This window comes from Mastacembelus armatus, chromosome 21, assembly GCF_900324485.2.
Source record: "Mastacembelus armatus chromosome 21, fMasArm1.2, whole genome shotgun sequence".
NCBI lineage: Eukaryota > Metazoa > Chordata > Actinopteri > Synbranchiformes > Mastacembelidae > Mastacembelus > Mastacembelus armatus.
Window position 1 is genome coordinate 18,336,336 of NC_046653.1, and position 18,044 is coordinate 18,354,379.

Consider the following 18,044-nt stretch of genomic DNA (forward strand, 5'->3'; position numbering starts at 1 on the left):
TAGCAAAATGCGATTCAATGCTACATTAGAGCTGATGCCAAGCATACTGGCTTCTGTCCCAATACCTGGGTAGTAATGTTTATTGTGCAGCAGTTTGTTAACAATGCTGGACTTGGTGATGTCCAAAGACTGCTTGATCCTGTAACCTGAGATCATGTACAGCTAACAGGGAAGCCAAGTAAGCCTACACATTAGTGTCTTCCCTCTGCCAACTCCCCTGTAGTTTGGGTGCATTCATGGATTAGAGATGTCCGCGAAGCTACGAGAAGCATTCATCTGCTCTCAATATCACCATTTCAAAAACAGTTCAAGCACTGCTGACAAAGAAATGGCCACAGTACACTGCCACACAGAGTGGGGCAGGGATTACTCAGAGTGAAGGGATCTGAAAGTGAGACAGTAAATGCAACTTCTCACTAAAACACACTATTAGCAAGCACTAATGTGACATTGTAGCTTTTGTAGCCTTTCACTTAAAAAAAAAAAAAAAAAAAAAAAAAAAAGTTGGCTCCTCTGATCAAAAACAGAATTATGTCAGGCACCAAATAAATATGTGTTATGGTCTAAGAAAACTTTTAATACATAAAAACAAACCAGTTGACAGATTTAGTCTGTTTTAGCTATCAAGAAGGAAATGAGGTCAGAAGTCAAGACTACACCAAATATTGTCCAGATGGAACTGCCATGCACTACCTGACCCAATAAACTTGTTCAGTGCAACTGATTTCACATAGAAAACCAGGAAAAGTAAGTGCAATTTGGTCTACATGTTTTAATACACCATTGAAACCAAAGATATTTTGGAGTCAGCTCTTATATATTCAACAGTGTCAATTTGTTAAAAAAAAAAAAACAAAACAAAGACGTCTGACAAAACCTTCTGAACAAAAGGGAAAAACTACAAGACTATCAAGACTTCACCGTGTTGAGAAGAATGTAAGCAACAGAAGAGACTGCAATGACAAATTACAGGTCATAAGTAGATTTTTACATTTGAGGCCACTGTTACACATGCCAATATATGTGCACCCCTGAACTTCTGTTTTCTTATTCTTGGTTAATTAAATAAATCAATGATTCCTTTGGATGAACAAAACATTTGTTTTGGTAAACACTAACTTTATGGCAGGTTTTTTAATACCAAAATGATCCTTTTTAATCGGTATGGCAAAGCTATTAACTTACACTATTAGTGGTAACAAATGTTCAACTTGTTAAATTGAATCAAGCTAAAGGAACTAAAAGATTAATGTCAAAGTCACATAAGTATGGAGAACATGTCCAAAAACTGATTTAGAATGCCATCTAGGCAATCTGACAGCATACAGATTAATCTAGTCTGACATCATAGTTCATTACACTTCTGACAATTGGTGCAGGCAAAGTCAGTGTCAGGTACCACTGATGTACCATATTATTTGAGGGTCTATGATGGACTGCAATAGAGAGAAGATGCACTCCATTGATCCATTGAAGATGCACTGCATAAAAGGCAGAACTGTTGATTTAAAAAAAAAAAAAAAAACAACATTGAGACTAATAAGTCACATGACCTAAAATCGCCACAAAACCTCAGCAAAGCAAGCAACAAACTGTTTGCTGTACAAACTAGGTTTTTACCATTGCTGCACTTCTACACAATATTTCTTTTGACTTGTGACTCTACATGGAAAATTAAATACAAAAAAAAAAAATATTTATAAAAAATGTTGCAGTCACTAAGTCTTGGGGTGTACACACATTTGCATGTTTAGACATAACTGACTTTAAAAGTCTTTCTGGCTGAATGGACAACTACTCATTTATTTCAATTTAGGATCCAAATAGTCAAAGGTTTCATGATGTAACCAAGAGAATGCATTAAGAAAAAAAAAAAAAAAAAAAATTAAAAATCTAAAGAAAATACTTTGAGTTCATGTTGCTCCTAATGTCCATTGCTCAGTATGAGCAATGATTTACATTGGCTAAAGGATTTTGTTGCATTGAACAGCAGAGCATCTCTGTTCATTATCCTCCAGATTTTGGTGTCTATAAAGGTGAAGTACCAGATCTCTGATTTCATCGCGTTTCCTCCGCACCTTCTGTCGTGGAAACCATTGTTTTAGATTTAGAGGGAGGTCAAAGTGCACCACAGGGTCCTGAGGACAAGAAATGGGAAAAGATTTCCATTAGTGGGTACATGCCTTAAAAACCAGAGTTTAATCTTAGCATGAAAAGCTGTTGCTAACTCAGTATTACAGTGGTCAAACCATGTGACGCCCATAAAGAGATGCTTTACCTTCAGAAAGCTCTCGACGTACTGCAGTAGGTAAAGGCCACAGTCACTGCTGTTGTCCTGAAGGGGAACTTGACAGTGTGAGCTTTTCATCTGATCAGGACCAAAGTCTCTTGATGAGGTACGACGACACTCCCATTCTGACTGCAAGTACCTGAGTGACGAATGCATATTCTTAGCACATTAACGAACACGCATAGCTGGAGTGATGGATTTTTAAAAAAGTGTCACACTTACTCTCTTAAGAGTTTGAAGACTCGCTCATGAAGAGAAAGTTTGAGGGAATCCATGATAAGAATACAGGGCCTTCAAAGAGGAGTGGCACATCTGTCATTAAGCATCTAAATCCACATTTTTTCCATTTCACTCAGGACTGTGATAACTACATGTGAAGGTCTGGAGAACTTCTAATTGAAGGACTCAGAACAAATAATTCAGTAAAACATAAACCATTAATAATTAAGCAAAACCTGAAATAAAGGGTTTTATTGGAAACTACAATTATGAATTTTGATTATCAGGCACTCACTGTTGCAACAAAATAACTTGAGTAACTCTCACCTCTTGCAAATGATATTTTTCTGGCAGGTCCACTTTGTACAGTTCTAGAAACAAAATACAGTAGAGGATTTAGAAGATCAAATAAAGATGAAATGGTTTTTAAAAATCTTTGTGAAGTCAAACAAAAAACATTGTTAGTGAGGACAAAACTGTACTGGTTCTTACCACTGGACCAGGTGGTGGCTCTTTGTTGGATTCTTCTTGAGAACTTTCTAAAATATGAAAACAACTTTCAGCTTCCCATCACTGCTACAATCACTACATACATAAGAACATACATAGGAAAAGGCTTCAACTACACACAAGAATTAAAAGAAAAGGCCATATACCATGTGACCAATCCTACCCGTCTCTGTGTCCAAATTGTCACTGTGGTTAAGTGGCGATGGCACCTCTGCATCAAAATTTGGACTTTTGGATCCACAGGCCTCATCGTCAGCCTCTAACTCGCCTGTCCCACCTGGTGAATCTGGGCCATTCCAGGCCTCAATTTTTGCCTCTTCCATTCCAGGAAAGCAAATGACCACTAAATACCAATGAGCCCTAAACACAAAACAGAGCAATGTGAAAAATAATGCAATATACCAAAAAAACAAACATCTGTACAATACACTTCATATATTTTACTCACTCCTGATTTACAGGCACAAACAAGAAGTCTTTGTCGAAGATGTCCACATGGCGCGTCCATGTCCTCACCCGTTGGTGGCGTCTCTGCCTCTGACAGCTGGTGCACACAAAGAATAAAAACATGCACACAGGGTTTTATAGCGTCTTCACATCTTAAAATACATGTAGACAGTAGGGTAGGGCTTCAAATGTTTAAGGGCTCCTGTATAAAAATTTTGAAGATATATATGCTTCCTTTTTGGACCCTTGCCATTACTACCCATGATTATATATAACATATAATAAGGTATTATTGTGCTATATAAAAGCACAGCAAAAGGGAAGGAACTGTTATAAGACCAATATTTGTAAAATAAAATACCAGGGTGTACTCAGCATACACCAAACTTTGCCTGCATTACTTACGAGTCACTGGTGGTCCCTTCACTTGCATTGTCCCTTCGTGTCAGTTGCTTGTAGAAGAAGCTACTGAAGATGTGGGTGCGTTCAGCCACAGCAGCAGAAGCATTCTCAAGGAGGTATCTGGTTTAAAAAACACCATCAACACATTAAATTCAAATGTGGATCTAATGAGTTCAGGCCTTTTGTTTTAAAATATTCTACTTACTTGAGGTAAAAATCTATGATAACATCATTGAGGAACTGCCCACTGTCAAGGCACTGCAGGTCCTCCACTGTAACAGTTATTCCTCCTTTTACTGGTGGAGGAGGAAACTGGATTAACCTAAACAGAAAAGGAAGAAAGAAAATGAGCTGGCTTACAATGACTGAAGGTCACACCTGTACCAGAAGAATTAGAGACAAGTAGTAGCAGCAGCATAAGAATAGAGAAAGCCAGGGCTTGAGTCTAATCAGCAGCAGCAGATTGAATTTTTTTTTTTTTTTTAAACCAATTTGTCAGATTACTATTGAAGCACACAGACTTTAAGAAATAGTTTCTTCATTTACGTCATTTTGTAATTAAGTGTTTAATCAGTTATATTCATTCAGTCATAATGGCCAATTCTATCATGTCACAATAATCTGTGACCTTCTCTTGACTACGATGAAATGATCACTGAGTTCCACACAAACACGTATGCAAGTTTTAAATATGGAAGTAAGAGCATTGATGTTAAATTACTATTCTGAATTAGGATTTCATATCAGAATCCATAGGGGCTTTTGGAAGAGTGAATGCCTAGTTATATATTCTTATTCCAAGAATATTTTAGTTGCTACAAAGCTCCTCATTCAGAACTTAGATGTCAAACTGTATATAGGATAAAAATGATTTACCTTTGGGTGAGAGCCCGATGGTTATACTGAGTCCAGTTGGAGGATGGTTTACACAGGGACACAGAGTATGAGCCTTTGGTTCTTTGATGGCATAATGTATATAGAGGAGTGGGTTCCTTTGTCTTCAGAGGGAGGAAATTAAAACACATATTGTTATTCCGTCAGATAAGAGACTAGCAGTCCCCAGATAGTGAGTCAGAATCTCCACAAGGGGACACAAAATAAGTCTGGGGATGGAAGACGATTATTGAGAATTATGATTTTATTTTTTGGAGCTTGACGACATACAAAAACAGCCATAGAGATCATTCTGATTAATGCAGTCACAACCACTCAAATATGCCTGATGAGGTAGAACCTGCTTTGTTTTAAGGGGTCACAAGTCAAAAATTTTGACAACCACCAACCTCAAATGGATGTTCAAGCTCTTCCTCTTCCTGATCCTCTTCAGGATTTTGTTGCGTCCTTTCTTCTTGCTCCGACTCTGTCACCAGGCCTAGTACTGTCTCTGTATGAGGTTCAGCTTCCAGCTGGACGCAAGGTAAAATAGTTTCGTCTCTGTCAAAATGTGGAAAGTCCTGATCTGCGTAAAATCCAGAGTCAGAGGTCTGCAGGCCCAGTAGAGAAAGCAAGTGAGAGTCCAATCCTATTCTTCTAATCAGCTCTATGTTGACATCCAATGAAAGAGGTGGAGTGTGGAGGTCGTCCATGCTGGTAACTCTGTCCGCATCATGGGTTATAATGGACTGTTCTTCTGTCAAACCATTGAGACAGTCTATGTCCAGGAGAGAGCGCAACAAAGCCCCCTCCATTCCCTCTAGAGGATCTTTCAGTGTCAGCAGTATAAAGGGGCTTGCCTTTCCTATTAAATAAAATAAATTCACATTACCAATAGTTATGTTCCAAAATCATGCATCATATTTACACTGGGAATAATTAGTCATATCAAGCAATGCTGAAACTATAAGAAATAAGTAAAAAACAGGGACAGTGATACATTTAAACTATCAAAACGCTGCAAATACTGAACATGGGCAGTGTTTTCACTGAACCATCCAGTAATCTCACCAGTGTTTATGGTTTCCTGTTTCTCCTTTGGTTCGTTACAAAGCTTGCAGAGGTCCTGCTGAATAGCAGCAGCAGCAGTTTCTGACACACACAACAAAAGCACAGCAGCAGGGCAAGGCTCCAAATCACCCTTAAAACGAAGCTCCTGGGCTTCCATTTCCTCCTGATCCCAAACACTATATCTCCTCAGTTCCTTGCGCTGCAACGTCAAGATCACCTCCTTCTGTTCACTTGGATCTGAAAAAGTGGCATCGTGTTATGTTAGCAGTTCATCATGCTGGGGTGAAAGATGAATAATGCTATCCTTATGACTCTCAAAATGACACAGGCGACAGGGATACTCATGGATTCTACTGCTAAACTTGGAATAAAACTTTCTATTCAGTTTCCCTCTAGATGCTCTGTTGGTTTGTTTGCAATGCTTTGCTAAATCATTATGCAACTTTAGTTAGATTTTACACACATAAGAGCAAATCTAATGGAGTAAGAACTTTAGCTCCCTAAAAGGGAGAGTTCACAAGCTCATAGGTGAAAATACAGTAGGCCCTTAAGGACAAAACAACACATATATGATTGTAAAGCTATCTTTATAAGAATACTGACATAAATTATTCACCAGCTCCTTACACTAACCATCATAACTACATGTCTTAAATCTTACCCTTAGCTCTAACACTGACCCTAAAACTAAGTCTTAGCCCTCCTCTAAGCCTTTGAAGGGGTGTGAGAAAGGGAGGACTGGCCAAACAGGGCTTCAGACTAACTTTGTGCATTGGTTGCACCTACCATTTTGATTAAGGTACACCACCACAAACTTTAGGTGCACCCACACTTTCCAGCTTCCTATGGGGGTCTGAGATTATACACCCAAGACCAAAATCACAGGCAGGTCATAGTTTCTCTACAAACATTGTGATTATATTTCAGTGTAATTGACAAGTAAAAAACTATCACCTTTCAGTGGGATGATGATTTTTTGGTCTGCCATCTGGAAAAGGAGAGGGGAAAAAAGTGTTAGTCCTCATGATCTGAAACATGATATACATACTAAACATGAAACCATCAACAAATCACACAAATCTGTGGCTTATATAAAGATATATGTATATTACCATAATGTCACCATTTGCTTTCCCTTGGTAAGTGCCACAGTACAGGATGGAGAAGGCTATGCCCATGCAGGTGTAGTCTACACTTGGGTTTGAGAGTGGACTAATTATCACTGAATCAGGAAGGTCATCTACAAATACATGAAGTACCTGCATACACACACACAAAATTTGCAGTATAATCAAGCATTATTATTGCAACCAATATCCCAATAGTGCCAATGATAAATTTTAAATCAAAATGTTAAATCCACAATGTAAAATTTATTACTTTGGAGCCAGAGTGGCAGTATAATGAATAACAGTTTGGCAGCAGTGAACACTATTTTGTACAGAAACAGTTACTTGTTATTCTATATGCTAACATCCTATAATAATCAAACCTTATCCAGAATATCTTGCTATACTATAATTTAGATATAATAAGAACAATTCAGAACCTTTTAATGACCCACTGAAACCAAATGAATCTCCTTTCCAGAAGGCACTTTCATTAAAGTTCACATTTGAAGCTCCTGTTAGGTCGAGTGTGTGCAAACTGTGAGCTTGGGCCCTACCATTATCCAGGAATTAATCCGTTTGGTTCATTGTTGACATAAAATAGCACGGAAGCAAAAACTAAAAAAAACAGTTGAGAATAACTCATATTTTCCCCTTTTCTGTATTCCAACATACTCATCTTACATGACTTGTGTCTGCATTAGATACAAGACCATGTTGCTGTCACGTAGGCAAAGTATTCTTGCTTCATTCAATTAGCAGGTGGTAGCCAGGACCCCCTATGGTGAAGTAAAACCCTAGGTCCCAGCATGATGTCTCTTAAAATGCCCTTTGTGATGTCATGTTAATCTGGGCATTAACACAGCTCAGTTTAGAAACAAGAAGCAAGATTGTTTGTGTGCGTAAAAAAAGAAAAAAGAAAAAAAAGAAAGTGGATCTGTGACCTGTTGAATAAACTAAATTCTTCAGCATTATAACTCCAATTTAAAAAGCATAACACAGGGACTCATTTTGCTGACCTCCATGTCAGAAGCTTCTGACTCTTTGGCCACATCATCCTGTAAGGACAGTCCATCTATTACTGGGTTGTCTAGAGTGACCAGCGTATGCACTGCTGGGCTGTGGTCGTCGGGAACGTCACAGGTCTCTTCGTCATCACTGGACAGCACAACTGAAACACGTGCAGGGAAAACTGAGTTTTTCAGAAATCAAGCCAAAAGACATTTATGGCCTAACTTAATAGAGCAGGAAGGAGGTGTAACTGGCTTTGGAGAACAGCAATCCTAGAAAAGACACGTGGAATAGGAAAGAGGAAAAGTCGCTACTGCAGGACAGACATGCAGCAGAAACTACACGAAGACAAACTAAAGCAACAGGATGAAAAGGGAGTTTCCACTGCAAGAACATGAGATGCAGACAAATTCTCCAGACCTCCTGTTTCAAAGTTTAGAAACCTGCAGCTACAACACTGATTAAGTGGCCTCTGCCTAATTTAACCTGCTCAAAACACATATAGAAAACTCAAGACCAACTTGTGCATTTACAGCCACATTTGCTGACACCAAACAGTACTAATACACTCAGTGACCCATATTCGCCTCTCACAGATGTATTGGTATAGTCATGTGTCAACCAGTGTATTCGCAGTATAGGAAGAGTCACCATCACATATATTTGCCTCCAGAGAGCAGCTGGAAGTTTGTTTTTGAATTTTAAATGTCTACCATCAAGTCCACATCTCAGTCAGTTCTTTAAAAACTCAATTTATAGGATCCTTTTACAAATATTGGTCTGATATGTGCTGATGAACAAAGGGGCAGAATTTTTAAACTGTCAAACACTGACAGCATTGGCCTAAAAATCCATTTTAGTTCAGGCTCTAACTGATAATGGACCACTTGGGTTTTGGGTGTCTGAACATAGTATTTGTCAGTCATGCTACATTAGCAACACGTGATAATTCAGGAGACTATATTTTATGCAAGTGTTCTCCACAGCCAGTTTCAGAATAAGTGGCAAACAGATACAAGTTCAGCTTTTAAAACAAATGCTTTCATTAATTTTACCTATACAGTGACTGAAGGCCCAAACATACAGAATGTGGAAAATGATATTAAGCTGCATGAGAGTTTCCTCAGGCAGATTCACTTGTCCTGTGCTGCTGTACTTACTTGGGTCAGTAGGGCTGGTATTGGAGATGTCCTGGGCAGATAACAGACTGAGTCTGGGATTGCTATTAAAGTCTTCAGACTCCAAATTCTGGTCGATAGCTGGGACCGCAACTTCGGTTGTGTCATCTAATCCCACAGTGAACTGTACAATGCTACGGTCCAGATTCAAATCCCCATCTTCTCCACTTTTCTCTAGACAAATATGTGAAGGGGATCCTTCATCTCTTTCGTCTTCTCCAGTGAGGCAAAGCAGACTTTCACAGTGGCGTTTGGGGCTGCCTGTTCCATTTAACTGGGATCCTGAATCCTTTCTTTTCCTCTTTTGATAAGACAGCAAAGAACATAAAGGAGAAATAATTTTTGTGGGCATTTATGGTCACTCTTACTGATGCAACACAGAATACAGAGTCATGTTTCAATATCACTGTCTTATCTCAACCAGGCAGTGTGTTGTACAGTGTTTCATGCAGTGGTCTTTACATCAGACTTGTGCCATGTTGGAGTGTTATGGAAATGATAAGTTATGGTAAGTAAGATTACTGACATGATTTCTTATTGTTAAAGGGCTTATATTCAAAACATAAGAACTTCTACCATGAGGTGCATATCTGGGATTTTGGTTCATGTCTTCTGTGGGAACAGGTTAATTTGGTTTAAGTTAGCTCTTTGTAAGGGTTTTCTGTAATGTCCCTGGACCTGAATGATACCCACCAAATTGTGCTGTACTTTTCCCAGATCAGTGCATCTGTCTTTGGGGCTTGCTGGGGAGAACTCATCACAGTCACTTGAATCCTTGGCAGGTTTCCAGCTCACTGACAGTCCACAATCTATATGACGCAGAGAAACAGATCAACCTACCCTCCTGAAATAAACTTATGACTACAACTGAGGGGCCTTCTTGTCCTCAAAGGAGGATAGATTGCCAGTCCATCGGAGGCCTGACAGAGATGGACAATCATTCACATCCACCTAATTTAGACTTACTAATTCACCTAAAGTGTACATTTCTATTCTGCACAGAATGGCCCCCACCAGCTGCCAAGACAGAACCTAGAATATTCCTGACGTGACACAAGAGTACTAACCACTTCTCCACTACGTCTCCTTTTGTTTTATACAACTTTAATGTCTTTAATGCATTTTGTCTGGAACCAGTACTTATATTAAAGAGCCAGGGACGATTGATAGCAAAACAAATGACTGACAACAACATTAGAATGACTTAAGTACAATGTACAACAGCAACACAATAACTGTCTGAAATCTTCATGCGGTCACTCACCTACAACCTCAGGGAATTTGTGGTCTGCCCCGTTGTCGTTGCCTATTATCATTTCCTTGATATCTTTGTTTTCTTCCTTGTCATCTTTGTCATCGACACAGTGTAACCTTTTCCTGAGTCTCGACCTGAAGACATGAAAGAAATAACATGTTTTGACTGTGCAGTATACATTATTCTCATTTTCGGCAAAACCTAATAAAGTGGTATAAAACAGGACCTTTATACACAAAAATGTTACTTAATTGTAAAATATCCAAGGTTAAACATAAAAAAACAAATCTTCATATCTCAAGCTGTAAATTATTTGTTATAATATTCATCAAATAAGAAACATCTCAATCCCACAACACTTATGCTGTTTGTTCAGAAACTTTTGACAATAAAGAAGGAGAAAAGCCACACAAGGACTTACTTCATCTTTCTTATTAAAAGTAGCTACTACAGCTCCTGCCTTTATTGAACAGGAACATCACATAAAAAAAAAAACACTCATATATATAATCTCATAAGGCATCCTATTGGATAATGACATAACTTAACAATCAAAGACTAATTAGTATCACCTGCACAGAATATTGCTGCTGATTTACTTACAGCACCCTCTTGTGGTTGCAATTAATATGAAACACAATTACAATTAAAAACCACCCTCAAGACACTTTGTCAATGAGAAAATATTTTAAATCCAACTGTTCATTTAGTTCATTTGGTGACAGTATTCAATTTATGTGTCTAATATGCTTCTTGTTTTGCAGAAGGTCCAGATTTCCACCCACACTGGGGCACAAACTTCTTCAATGCCTTGGAAACGAAGGCTAGAAACTGTATGATTACATTCTAAAAAATGTTCTGCTACAGGAGGGGTTACAGCCTTTCTTCTAGCAGTACTTTTATGTTCATAAATTTGGATCTTCAACCAACGTTTTGTTTTCCCCACACACAATAATCCACATGGGCACTTCCCTTCATTTTTATTCACAGGTCTGGGTGAAAAACCACACTATCCTAACATTTAAATGTTAGTCTATTTATTGAGCATGTAGAGACAGTCCAGGTGAAATTCTTTTTTGGAACAATATGAGCAGACAAGCTTTTCATGTAAGGATGATGCATTTTCTGACTCTAGTCAGTCAGGCGCTTAACAGTGTGCGTCTTCCCTTTTGTTCTACAGCTGCCTATCTATGGGATTACCATTAGTTCAGAGATGCTCTAAACCACAAGGTGTAAATCTGTGCGGAGTAAGAACCAGAGGTGGAACTAGCAACCACTTGAACTTTTAGGTTTATCAGAAAGATAAGGAAATGGTATTAACACTAACACACCACCAACAAAAATTGAATTATTCCTTTAACGGCATCTCCCTACCTTTGAAAGGTTGAGGGGCTGGTCCTCCGGTTGCGTTTAGGGGTCACACTCTTGTTTTTATCATTTGCAGCCTCTCTCTGACTGGACCTTGTTTCTCTGCAGGTCTGAGGTTCCTCTCGGCATCGACCACTCTCTCTCCGTGTGCTTGTCACTTGTCCTCTGTTTCTCAAGGTATTACACTTTTTTATTCTTTCAATATAAATCTTGCCCATCTCAGTCTTTAAGACATCTGTCAGGACCAGAGTAGGCTTCCTCCTACAGGACAAAAAAGAGAGTGAATTATTCACAACGTTCCTGGACAAGTGTTTTCTCTGCAACATGGTGCCCCATCAGGGTCAAAGTAAAGTGGCTTATAGCTAGTCAAATGTAGTCAAATTTTATATATCCACCAGCTGGTTAACAGGGTGGTGTGAACTGGTGTAGTTAAGCCATGTGTGCAGTACTGATAAGCTTGGCTCTAAGTCACAGTGCTTGTAAGTAATGTTTTCCTTAAAAGCCACAACTGAGAACACAAAATTAATACTGAAAGTAAATAATAAGCAGTAAGACAAATATTAAGACTGATGAACTATCACAAAGCACACCCAGTAATATAAATATATAACTGAAGTCATGTAACATTAAAAGACCAATAACTGCTTAACCACTGTTCTAGACTGTATCTGAATATATTATATTATATATATTATATTATATAAGTTATCGTTATACACATCAGAACAAAATTTAAAAAATCTTTTTTTAAAACTATCTATTCATGCACACAATCATTAGAGCATTAAAAGGAACCACTATGGCATTGGTGTTTTTAATTTTTAAAGTGTACAATTTTGGGTCCAAAATTGGGACATTACATGTTTTTGAGTTATCAGGTTACACTCATTTTCCTAAGCAATATAGGCTGACAATAATTTCATTTCTTATCAGTTAATTATTCAGAAATATATCATTTTACTTATGCTACTGAATAAAGAGACTGCTGTAAATCCCTCTACAAAGTCTCATAATATTCGGAGAGAAGGCACCATCTTGTGGCACTTTAAGAAACTGCAATGACCTACACAGGAAAAACAACATATCAAACACAGTCTAGTTTGGTCAACACATCACAACATGTCCTTCAGTTTTAACTGATGAAGGAAACATTGACCAGAAATTTAATAAACTGAAAACTCTTGTTGGCACCTGCTTACCTGGCCATTTCCAAAGGGATCTTGGCTACATGGTTGTGATCAAACAGAGTGGATCCATTTTTATGCTGAGAGTCACTCTGTCTGAGCTTATAATCCGCAATTGATGTCCAGGAAACCTGTTAAAGTGAAGGAAACTCTGTCTGTGTGTCAACAGAAAATCCAGAAATAATTCAAATTACCTTCATAACATTTATTTAAGTGATCAGGCAGAGAGCCAAGATGTTGCTGTACCTGTCTTTCTAACTTCCCACACTCTGATGAAAGACAAGTCAGGGGGATTTTGAGTGGGTTTTCCATCTAAAATTCACAGGGTGAAAAGTAAAACTGAAATTAATTACATGAAACAGCCAAAATCATGTGTAATTTTAACAGATGTTGAACTAATGTAAGGGTAAATGTTTAAAGCTTACAACTCTGCTCTGCACTTCACATTGAGATTGCTTATGTCTTAAAAGCATGCAGCACAAATACATGGCCACCGGAAATCACATTTATAGTGTTTTCTTTTTTTTTTAACACAAAAATACCAAACACTGCCTACTCCAGCTTTTCTCTCTTAATATTTTGGTGTTTTTTGGAAAACAAACTAACCTATTTGAGACACAAAATTAAACTATATATCCAGCAATTCATATTGCGATCAGCGCAATTTATGTTTACAGCCATGAAGCAAGTGTCACTACAGTATGTTCCCAAAATGACAAGCAATTCATGTGGCACACTAGAAGCTAGCACGTTAACATATCGTCACTCTCTTAAAATAATGGCCTAAGTTCAAGTTTTTCAAAAAACTGAAAAATCTGAATCTAAGTCTAAGCCACACTGTTGACAGGCAATTACGTTATGGGGTTAGAATTGCATGATCTGTTCAACTGAGGATTTAGGCGATTTAACCAGAGGTGGCCAGCATCATGAAGATCTCAGGCAAAAAAAATCATTTTTGTCAAAAAATGACTTATGCCATTATTTTAAGAAGGTGACGATATGTTTCATGAAAACTTTCACTTTTGTTTCAGAACCATGGGTCTCACCAAGTTATCCCTCTCAACAGAAAATGGAATAGTTAGGGCTCTTCTTCGCTCCATCATGGCTCACAGTTTGGTGAGGCACAACAAGACACTGCAAGAACCACAGACAAAGACAAGTAAACAGATCAATAACCGGTTTGAGCCTCTAGAACCTTAACACAAAAAATATAAAACAGGATCCATTCTCTAAGGAAAACTTTACAGGTAAAAAACAAAAAAAGTAAATTATTTATACCATTAACCAATAGTTAGTGTTATGAAATTTGAAAACGTTTGAAAAAAAAACATGCCATTTGTTTTGTTTCTGTCCCAAACTAAGGAAAAAAAACATGAGGGATAAAACACTGAAGGCTGTCTATTGAACACCTTAACCAACACATATATATATTTTTAGAGAGCCATCGACCCACCCCACCCAAAAAGGAGATGCAGTACAAAGACACAACATTCATCAGCAACTATTACAGGAGAATGTTTAACATACTCGTTTCTGTTGTACCTGACGAGTAATTCCAGTTTTGAACCAGACACCACACTGACATAAGCTCAGGTGAAAAGAATATAGAGAACTGTAATTCTGGAAGATACCAGAAATCAAAACTGAAAAGCTTATGTAAAAGTAACTTTGCACCTTGCAGCTAACCAGGCGTAACGTTATGCAAAATTATCAAGCACGTTTAAAGAGGCTCCTTTCATCACTGAGTTGATATTTATGCTGCACAAACAACATGTATAACCCTTACAATTCAGCACAGACCACCTGGTGTTTCAGTGCGTTTCATACACGTCCTGCAAAGGACCGTATTTTATTTTAAAGCTGCTTTTCCTCAAACATCTAGGCACAACAGAGAGTGAAAACCCTGATTAGCTAGCGTTAGCCGACAGCTAGCCACGCTAATGCTACACTGTCTAAGATGCTAAATAAACGGAGGAGAGCTCATGCTTACCTTAGGCCAGGGCTTCGCTTGATATTAGCAAAGACTATCGGGGAAATACACACAACTATTTTCCTGCAAACTCTTCCAATAGCACCTTGCAACACATTTTGATAAGTCCGGCTCTGTGTTTAACAGGTACCCAATATTCCTCAGTAACATCCGGTAAATACCGGAAGTGTTTAAAAAAAAACCGATGAGAACGCAGCGGTGACGTTTGTTCCCGAGAGGCAGACAGAACAAACATTTCAGATATCTCTTATTTCACAGAAAGCAAAATTAAAAAATAAAATATATACATTTTAATTGCAGTTTTTTTTATTTATTTCGATTATATACAAACAATCAAACAACAAATGAAAACAAAGCATGTATATAAGTATATATACTCGTGTATATAGACACACACACGATTAATTAAAGATCAGTACAGACATCTGACACAGACTGCGAGACTTAGATATCCTTTAGTCCATATTAAGACCCCTCAGACTGATCTAGAATCTGGTTTTCTCAACCAACCACAACAATAAAATGCTGCTTACACATTAATGCATACAACCATACATCTATGTGTGTTACATGAAAATAAATACTCAGCCATTTTTCTGTACAATCTTTGTAGGTTATTTTGTTAGCATCACCTCATCACAGCAAGAAGGTCCCATTCAGCTTTGTGGAGCTTACATTGGTCTGCATGGGTTTATTCTCACAATCCAAAGACATGCATTTTGTGGTCAGGTTAGTGGGTGACACTAAAATTGCCCATAGGTGTAAATGTGAGTGTCTGTCTCTATGTGTCAGCCCTGTAACGAATTGGTGATCTGTACTTTACAAACAAAGGTGCAATAAGATGTATAGCGATTAAATGATCATACCAATTAAAGTTTGACCTAATATTAATAATTAAATGCAAAAGCATTTAATGCAGCTTTAAAACATTACCCAAGCAAAACAAAATTCTATATTATTTGCATTTATGCTAAACAGAATAGACCCTTTCATTTACATAAGATTCATTCATTCATTTATTATCTATACCCGCTTTTTACTTACTAGGGTCACTGGGATCTGCTGGAGCCTATCCCAGCTCTCTTTGGATGAAAGGCTATTTACACAAAACGAAAAAGAGCAGGTATAATTAATAACAGTATCGAAGGCTTGTGAATTCATTTAAAATGTTCCCATTAGGACACTGAATGCAACTAAATCATCATCAATGCTATTAGTTATTACCTTCCATGACAGGTCAAACTGTCCCTGATAAAAAAATATGCATTAGTTTCAAGACTTTTAAAAAGACACACAATTTAATTTTCTTGGTCTTTACTGTCAGCCTTATAACCATTAGCTTACGCAATTATACATACTTCACCCCAATAGCAACGCTTTTATTAATTTATTCATACAGCAGCAGAAACATCAGACCTGCTCAGCCCCTAGAGAGAGGTTGTTGAGTCAGTCTTCAAACACTGCAGCATATAAATTTAGACCTTTCTCACTGAAAACATGTTGATTAAGCACTTAAATTTAATAACATAAACGTCTGCATGAAAGTCAGGTGTATCGGCATTGGGACCTCAATTGTTTACACATATTAGCATACCAGTAAACCAATACAAGCATGAAACATCATTATTATTTGTTGGACCTGTGTTTTTCCTGCTTTGGCAGGTCAGAATGTCCACTATGAAAAAGGCCTTAAATTGGACTGTGGCCCTAACTGCAGCATCGGCAATGGATTGAGAATTAAATTTGAACATTGCCTGTCGGCATATTGTTACACAAGAATTTATCGATAACATTGTTATTGTCTGGTATTGTAAAAGTATGAAGATTACAAATTATATTTTCCACTGAGTAGACCACAGTCCCAAAGACTAGCATGATTTTTAGTTTCAGGAACCACATTTCTGCACAGCTGTTTCTGAGGACATTTCCAAGCCTGCTGCACCACTGACACCTTCATCAGTGCCTGATATCAGTGCGGCTGATGGGGCATTTCCTCGCAACTCATGTGCCATTCTCCTTTCAGCTGAGTAAAAAAGAAAAAAAGAACATCCCAATGAGTCAATGACATGTTCCATACACTGAACCTCCCTAAGCCTACATGCACATCTGTAAAATGACATACAGTAAACTGATTTAAATATCATGTCCATATTCTGAGTAACATGAGTCCACAGGGGTATTTATATTCTTCTAGTCTTCCTCTGGTTTCCTTTGCAGAAGCTGTACTAGTAACTGTTCTTACTGGCTTACCAATAGCACTACATGGTGTTACAATGGGCTTTTCCAGGCGTTCTCCTTGAGCTATGGAAGCCCGGATCTTCCTCACCACGTAGGTGCTAGCTGGGAAGTGAAAGCAAAGAACATAACTAGATAACATATAGCTTTCAATTTGGCTTTGGGGGGGTGCATGTTGCACTAATGGGAAAAGAAAATATATATATACAATGTGCAATGTACAATATATATACAGCATTTATGTTTACATATATCATACACTGCATCTGTTATGCTGCTTCTACACATTGGAGAATAAATAAATAAAGACATTTAAAGATATGTAAATAAATATGAAGAGAGTACTTAAAAAGATATATTGTAAATAGGTAGAAAAACAAAAGTGAAGCATTAAAGGATTATGACTAAGAAAAATAATCCTAGGTAAATGATAGAAGAGTTTGATAGATAGATAGATAGATAGATCCTACCTTTTATAAGCAGTCACACCATTGTTTTCTGGTTCGTCGAAGTTATACACAGTTTTTCTGCCTTTTAATATACGAGCTCTTTACATATATAACCTCTTCCTGTTACAAAAGCGCACAACCGGTTACATACAGCTGATGGGGCGGGACTTACTGCTCCAGTCGGCATTTTGATTGGCTGAGCTGTTACACAACATAACATGTGACAGAGAGATGGACATCATGTTTTCCTAAACAGTAAGTAAACAGGTTGGATGAGCCAAACCTTTACAGTCCGCAGTGATCACTTCACTGTCAATTTAAATGTTGGTGTTATAATCTTGCCGAGTTTATGTAAATTATAAAATAAGATATAAAAATTTGATTTTGACTGCACAAAAACCTTAAACTATTAACGTTTTATTTCACAGGCCTGTAATTACCCAATAATTTCCC

General features: G+C 37.7%; 1 protein-coding gene and 1 long non-coding RNA gene across 2 annotated transcripts; both read right to left on the reverse strand.

Moving 5' to 3' along the window:
* Positions 1–846: 846 nt before the first annotated feature.
* Positions 847–15,056, reverse strand: LOC113123979 (sentrin-specific protease 7). Its single transcript, XM_026296399.1, has 23 exons — positions 14,908–15,056; positions 13,964–14,051; positions 13,164–13,229; positions 12,933–13,048; positions 11,740–11,994; positions 10,375–10,499; positions 9,804–9,919; positions 9,093–9,411; positions 7,941–8,092; positions 6,925–7,071; positions 6,767–6,800; positions 5,813–6,049; positions 5,152–5,606; positions 4,745–4,866; positions 4,074–4,190; positions 3,872–3,988; positions 3,468–3,563; positions 3,183–3,379; positions 3,002–3,048; positions 2,837–2,880; positions 2,513–2,581; positions 2,279–2,429; positions 847–2,138 (listed from the first exon to the last, which is right to left on the reverse strand). Exons 2-23 carry the CDS (start codon positions 14,018–14,020, stop codon positions 1,965–1,967), a joined length of 3,213 nt encoding a protein of 1,070 aa, XP_026152184.1. The 5' UTR covers positions 14,021–14,051; positions 14,908–15,056; the 3' UTR covers positions 847–1,964.
* A 1,130-nt stretch (positions 15,057–16,186) lies between these two features.
* LOC113122946 (uncharacterized) lies at positions 16,187–17,746 on the reverse strand. Its single transcript, XR_003294917.1, has 3 exons — positions 17,613–17,746; positions 17,158–17,247; positions 16,187–16,930 (listed from the first exon to the last, which is right to left on the reverse strand). It is a non-coding gene; the product is annotated as an uncharacterized LOC113122946 (long non-coding RNA).
* Between the last annotated feature and the right edge of the window lie 298 nt (positions 17,747–18,044).

Coding starts and splice junctions, on each gene's coding strand:
- LOC113123979 (XM_026296399.1), bottom strand. CDS start 14,020: ATGATGGAGCGAAGAAGAGCCCTAACTATTCCATTTTCTGTTGAGAGG. Junction 6,801..6,924: donor AAGCAAATGGTGACATTATG/GTAATATACATA, acceptor CTCCTTTTCCAG/ATGGCAGACCAAAAAATCAT. Junction 6,050..6,766: donor AATCATCATCCCACTGAAAG/GTGATAGTTTTT, acceptor CCACTTTTTCAG/ATCCAAGTGAACAGAAGGAG.